The 6,376-nt window shown below is 45.5% G+C and overlaps 1 protein-coding gene across 1 annotated transcript in view; it reads left to right on the forward strand.

Moving 5' to 3' along the window:
• Window positions 1-6,169, forward strand: part of LOC144752075 (nicotinamide N-methyltransferase-like) — a 41,624-nt gene extending 35,455 nt beyond the window's left edge. The window contains exon 3 of the mRNA XM_078640025.1: window positions 4,971-6,169. Within this exon, the coding sequence (XP_078496151.1) occupies window positions 4,971-5,439 (469 nt within the window). The 3' untranslated portion in view covers window positions 5,440-6,169. The remainder of the gene's footprint in view (window positions 1-4,970) is intronic.
• Window positions 6,170-6,376: the final 207 nt, after the last annotated feature.

A 6,376-nucleotide genomic window follows, 5' to 3' on the forward strand; every position in this document is an offset into this window, starting at 1 on the left:
GTCTGTTGAGGATTTGGATCCTGCTCGGGTCCTGGATTTTTTGAAGGAAGGTTTTGATTTGGGCTTGGCCCTTTCTACCCTCCATGTCCAGTGGGCTGCCATTTGTGCTTTTCATGGACTCCCTTTTATGTCTGTGGAGCCCTTGGATGCTCGTCTCTTCCAATCTCTGGCTTTTCAACACCCTTGTCTGGTGTTGTCTCCTCCCCTTTGGGACCTTCCATTGGTGTTGCAGGCCTTGAAAGGGGTTCCCTTTGAGCCTTTGTAGTCAGTGGACTTGAAGTTTTTGACACTTAGGGGCTCATTAGGATGGCGGACGGACTTGCGTCCGTCCGCCCCCCTTGAGGAGGAGGGAACGTCCGCAGGGGCTGCGGCGTTCCCTCCGTGCTGATTAGGATGTGACCGCCAAGGTGGCGGTCACATCCTCTATTTTTAACATTGCGGCGGGTGCAGCTTCAAGCTGCACCCGCCGCAATGTTAAAAATGCATGTGTTGCATTTACATGCACAAAGCGGCAGGCACCGCACGGTGCCTGCTGCTTTGTGTACGCAAATGCAGGGGGGTACCATAGGTACCCCCCATGTGCACCCCCCACCCCCCATTCACCCAGGGGGCCCGCAACGGGCCCCCAAAGTGAATGCCCGTATGCTTTTCCATGGCGGAAAAGCCGCCGTGGAAAAGCATATTTACACCAACATCATAATATGGCGGACGGTGTCTCATAGACACCGCCTGCCATGTTATAGCTTTTCCGCCGCGGTCGGAAGCCGACCGCGGCGGAAAAGCGGCGGACGGAATTCCAGACCCACCAGCCATCCTAATTTGGCGGTGGGTCTTTGGAGTCTCCGCCGCGGTTTTTCCGCATCCTCCAGGCCGGCGGACACTTCCGCCGGCCCGGAGGATGCGGAAAAACCGCCATCCTAATGAGGCCCTTAAGGTGGTGTTTTTGGTGGCTATTGCCTCTGCCAGACGTGTTGGGGAGTTGGGGTTCACTCCTTTTTTGGGGATTTTGGAGTATAGGCTTATACTTTTTTTGCCCCTAAGGTGGACTCATTTTTTCATAATTCTGCGGAAGTGGTGCTCCTAGTCTTCTTTCCTGTTCCTTCATCGGCCGAGGAGTCTCTATTGCACCTTTTGGATATTAAGCATGGTTTGATGATTTATTTGTCTTGCACAGCTTCCTTTTGTGAGGTGGACAATTTCTTTGTCACTTTTGGTCTGGCTCAGTGCTGCCTCAAGCTGCCTCTTTCCACTCTCCGTAGATGGATAAAGGAGACTATTCTTTTGGCGTATGATACACAATCTGTGGTTCCCTCTCATCCTATTCTGGGGTGTCCTACTCGATCTGTTGCTCATTCTTGGGCCGCCTTTAAAGGTGTTTCCAGTGAGGATTTTTGGAGGGTGGCCACTTGGCCTTCTCCTCATACCTTCATATCTCATTACCGGCTTGAGATTGGGGGTGGGGCTTCTGTTGACTTTGCCTCTTCGATCCTGGACTCTGTGGTTTCTTCAGATGTGTGTCTCTCTCCATTGTTATCAATACATTTAGTTTTGTACTGCCCTCCATATGTGGGCTATGTTTCTATCCATGAAGCTGATAAAGCTTTGGTATCTGCTCAATGGTTATTACTGTGGCAAGGAAGGCGGGCGAAGCGATAGTGCCCGGTTACTGACTGGTAATCTTCATTGCTCCTAGTCTTAGTCTTCCTCGCCACAGTGTAGTTTCCCTTCTATCCCGGCCCTTCATTGTGGCTTCATGTCAATGGCTTTGTTTACAGGTTGTGCTCTGACTTTTGTGTCCTTTTATATGATTGGTTGTTGCCACGGAGGGGCATATTGGAGAGATACGGTGACTAGTATGTAAGTTTTACTTGGAGTTTCTGTGGGAGCGGACTGCTCACTGGTCATTACTGTGGCGAGGAAGACTAAGACTTGGAGTAATGAAGCACATTTTCTCCATATTATGTCTATGGGGATTTTTCATTTTTTTAACTCGACTACAGCTCGAACCGCTGAACAGAATTACATAAACTTTGGATGAAAGCTAGATGTTGGTCCAGAAAGTGGGCTTTTTGTGATTTAGTGTAAATATATTCCGCAGTTTCAGAGATATCTAAGTTTAATAATATTGATATCTGGGAGCCCAAAATCCTACTGAAACCCTATTGAAATTTGACTGGCTGCCAACACTTCAACAAGGAAGTGTTGACAGCCATGTTGGGACTCAATTGAACCAAGTCCCTGTCCCCAAAAATATTTAAAAAGAAAAGGGGCAGGGTAGATACACCCTGACCCCTAGGCCTCCTAGTTTTTTACATTTTCTTCAGAATCTGTGGATCCAACCGAAAACCTTAGAAAAAAGTGTGGGATCCTGCGGTTCATTCATTATTGGTACTCAGTTGAGCCAGGTCCCGGGGACATTATGCAGATAAAGGAGGTGATGCACATGGACCCCCCTCTGGAGCTTACTAATGCCCTAGGGACCTCCCCAAGGGTTCACATTTTAAAACTGTGGGGTCTCCTAGACCCCCAAGCCCTGAGTATCACCACCTACTTAGAGTTTTACTTGAAAATAATGTAGGGGGTCATACAGACCCCCACATCCCCAGGGGCTGCCACCTTCCTGGCTCTTTAATTAGACATAATAGGAGTGGCCTTGTGGCCCCCCTGCAAGTCCAGGGCTGCCATCTCCCCTGGGCTTTGATTTGACATAATGCAGGGGTGGTATGGACCCACTTGCAGCCTCAGAGGCTGTCACCTCCCTGGGGCATTAATTAGAAATAATACAGGGGGTGCTCAGACTCCATTCACTACTGAGATCCACCACATCCCCAGGGCCAATAGAAAGAAAGGACGGGGGCTGCACAGTCTCCCCACCTGGAGCCAACATGGCCCTGGGGACTTCCACCCCCCAGGGCCAGCTACTGCATTGTCCAGGTGTTCCCACCCTGGGACAAAGCAGTTTGCTATGGCTTGGCGGAGCCAAATTGCTTGTAGACAGCATGTTCATCAGCTCACTCTGTTCAAAATCAATGCCAGCTTTCGCAGGAGGTGGGGAGATGACAGGGACTTCAGGGGTATTCAGTCTCCCCCAAGGTTCTTCAGGCTCCCCCATCGGACCCAATAAAGTACCTTGTTGCCCTGGCTAGAGACTGCTATCAATGGAATTACACTGAATGGGACAGGTGTTTTTTTTTACATTGCAAAATGAGCAGCCACTTGAAAAATTGTGTGTTCTGGGAGTGTTTTCTCCTAAGGGAGGTGTCTACAATGGAGTACTGGTTCACACAACTAAGTACATCCACGGAAGGGCAGATAAAGGGAACAGAGGTTTGTCGGGTGCCCCTTCAATAGTGACTTTATTTTCCTTACAGGGCGGGGTCTCCTATACCTGAGTGAGGTGAGCAAAATAACAATGGATTAAACCCTGATCTGTGACTGAGGGTGAATGTTTTGCCATGAGGCACAGGGTCAAGACTAATTTGCATTTGGTCATGTCTGAACTGGGTTGGCGTGGTGAGCAAAATAACGATGGATTAAACCCAGATCTGTGACTGGAGGTGAATGTTTTGCCAATGTGCAACATTCCGTCCATCATGTGTTTTGCTGGTCACCCTATGTGGGAAGGGTATGCCCAGACGTGGGTCCCGTGCTCACTGCGCCACTGGAGTCAAGCTATCTTGGCTAAAGATGGCTGATAGCCAGAAATCGGTCCTAGAATGCTTGATTCCGGTCCAGGGAAAACATGGCTTGGCAGTTCCGTCTGGACTGTTCCCATGGGGCACAGGGTCAAGACTGATTTGCATATGGTCATGTCTGAACTGGGGTGGCGTGGTGAGCAAAATAATGATGGATCAAACCCAGATCTGTAACTGGGGGTGAATGTTTTGCCAATGTGCAACATTCCGTCCATCACCTTGTGTGTTTTGATGTCATCAGTAATGCCATCAATTATTTTATTTGAGATGTCACCAGTAATGTCACTAATAATGAATGAATGGATGAATATTGGAGTCATAGAGCACACACGTAGCCCCAAGGTGTCAAGGTGATGCAGGAGAGACAATTTTACAGAATTAATATAATATACTCAGACTGATATCTGTATAAAGAGCCAGGTCTTCAGAGCCCAGCATAAGAGGGAATGGGACACTTGTCCCAACAGATCATCTGGGAGGGAGTTCCACAGCCTAGCAGCGGCAATGGAAAAGGCCCTGCCTCCCCATCTAGCCTTCTTGAACCTTGAAACTAGCAGCAGATTTTTACTTGCTGACCTACGCTCCTTGTTAGTCACATAGCTTTGATAGAGTCAGGGCCTAGGCCATAGAAGGCATTGTGCATAATATGGTAGAGCATGTCACAAGTGATGTATTATGTGAGGTTCCTTGCTCACTGTGCCACTGGATTCAATCCTGCCTGTCTGATGAGTGGTGATACCCCAAAACCGATCCCAGGATGGTTGTTTCCGGTCCAGGGAGGGCCTGCCATTGTGGGATGGACTGTTCCCTTGGGGAACCGGGTCAAGACTGATATGCATATAGCCGGGCCTAAACTGGAGTGCTGTAGTGAGCAAAATAACAATAGGTGAACCCCAGATCTGTGTCTGGGGGGGAGCGTTTGAAGTTTCAACACTCTGTCCATCATTTTATTTTGGGATGCTAAAATGTGAGGTAATAAGCAGTGCATAGGGGTACATAATAGATAGCTATGCTAACTATGACTGGGGAATGTATATGACTTTTTAGATAAAAATATTAATGTTGTCACTGACATATTGACCTAACTGTAAACTTAATTGAACCTTTATTTTGTTTCAAAGGATTTCTAATATTTTTTTTTTTACCTTTGATGTTTTCTGTGAATATATATTACAATGCTGGTATACACAGGCCTTCTAATAATAAAATGTTCCTTTAAAAACTGAAAGCACTGTGAAAATTCACCAGCTATTTACTTTGTTATTTTTTTTGTAGGAAAAAGTGGGTTGAAAAAGAAGAGATGCTGAAAAAAACGATCAAATGTCTTCTAAAATTTGATGTGGTTCAAAGTAATCCATTAGCTCCAGGTGTGTTTCCGGAAGCAGATTGTATTCTTGCTTTACAATGTTTGGAATTTCTTTGCCTCAGCAAGGAAAACTATTGTTGTGCTCTGAAAAATATTGCATCACTCTTGAAAACAGAAGGGTTCCTTGTAATGTTTGGGCTACTTGGATGCACTTTTCGTATGACTGGAACACGCAAGCTTCCAGTTCTATGCATGGATGAAGAATTTTTGCGATGTGCTATTAGAGATGCTGGTTATGTAATTAAATCTTTGGAAGTTAATGAACGTGTTGAAAAAAATCTATTTTCAGTGTCAGATGCAAATGCACTTTTTCTGCTTATTGCGTGTAAAAGAAATGATATTCATTTGTCTCCTGGAGTAAACGAAGTATCAACATAACATAACTAGGACAATGCCTAAAAAGGAAGAGGGTTCCTATGACATACCATGTTTCTAATCCTTTACTTTCTCTTTCTAGTCATATTATTGTAGTGAAGGCAGGGCCTTGCTTGCGCACATTGCTATGTTAGCATAGGTTTATTAGTTTAAACGCCATTTTACCTTTTTGCTGCTTTTGCACATAACACTACATGTAACTGTTGTAAGTTAGGCTCCATGAATTTCTTAAGATGAGAATGGCTTGTTTTCAACGTCCCTAGACTTACATTTCGACCTTAGTCTGCACAATGAGTGCTGAAGCCTCCAATGTTAGGTGTTGTTTGGGCTGATTGGCTCGTGCTCTAGACACAACATGCACACAGCTGCAGCTAGCTAAAATTCTAGCGCCTTTAATATTGCACTGTATGCATGATTGTAAACACTTGGAGAAAATCTGTTTCCAGAGGGAGAGAGCTTTTGCAGATCCTTATGTGATTCACCTCTGCTGATCTTGACGGTATTGGCCTAAGAGACCTTCTAATATTATATAAAACATAGTTCCTAACTAGGGAGGGTGGCATACAAGGCACTATGGGACCTGTTTCCACTATCATTATAATATGATTTCTCCTTTCGTGTTTTATGGAATTGTAACAATGCTGATTGTATTATTTTTAATCATATGCCTGCTAATGTTAGCAAAAATACTGCATCTTACAGCATGTTGTTAAAATAAACATTTTAAACGTTACTTTGTATCTTTTTACCCACACTGTGGACTGGTATGAGAATAAAACGAAAGAGTGTTCTTGATTTCCACCATTCCTGAGTGTATCCTAAGTTGCTTGTTCTGGGTTGTCTTCTCATTGGTACCTTTGCTATAGGACGAAGAGCTAATGAGACACTGATGATAGTCGGTTAGGGGTCCTAGGTACTGAGGTGAGTTTTTGGTCCACCA

The sequence above is a fragment of the Lissotriton helveticus genome, chromosome 4_2 (assembly GCF_964261635.1).
Source record: "Lissotriton helveticus chromosome 4_2, aLisHel1.1, whole genome shotgun sequence".
In the NCBI taxonomy this organism is placed as follows: Eukaryota; Metazoa; Chordata; class Amphibia; order Caudata; family Salamandridae; genus Lissotriton; species Lissotriton helveticus.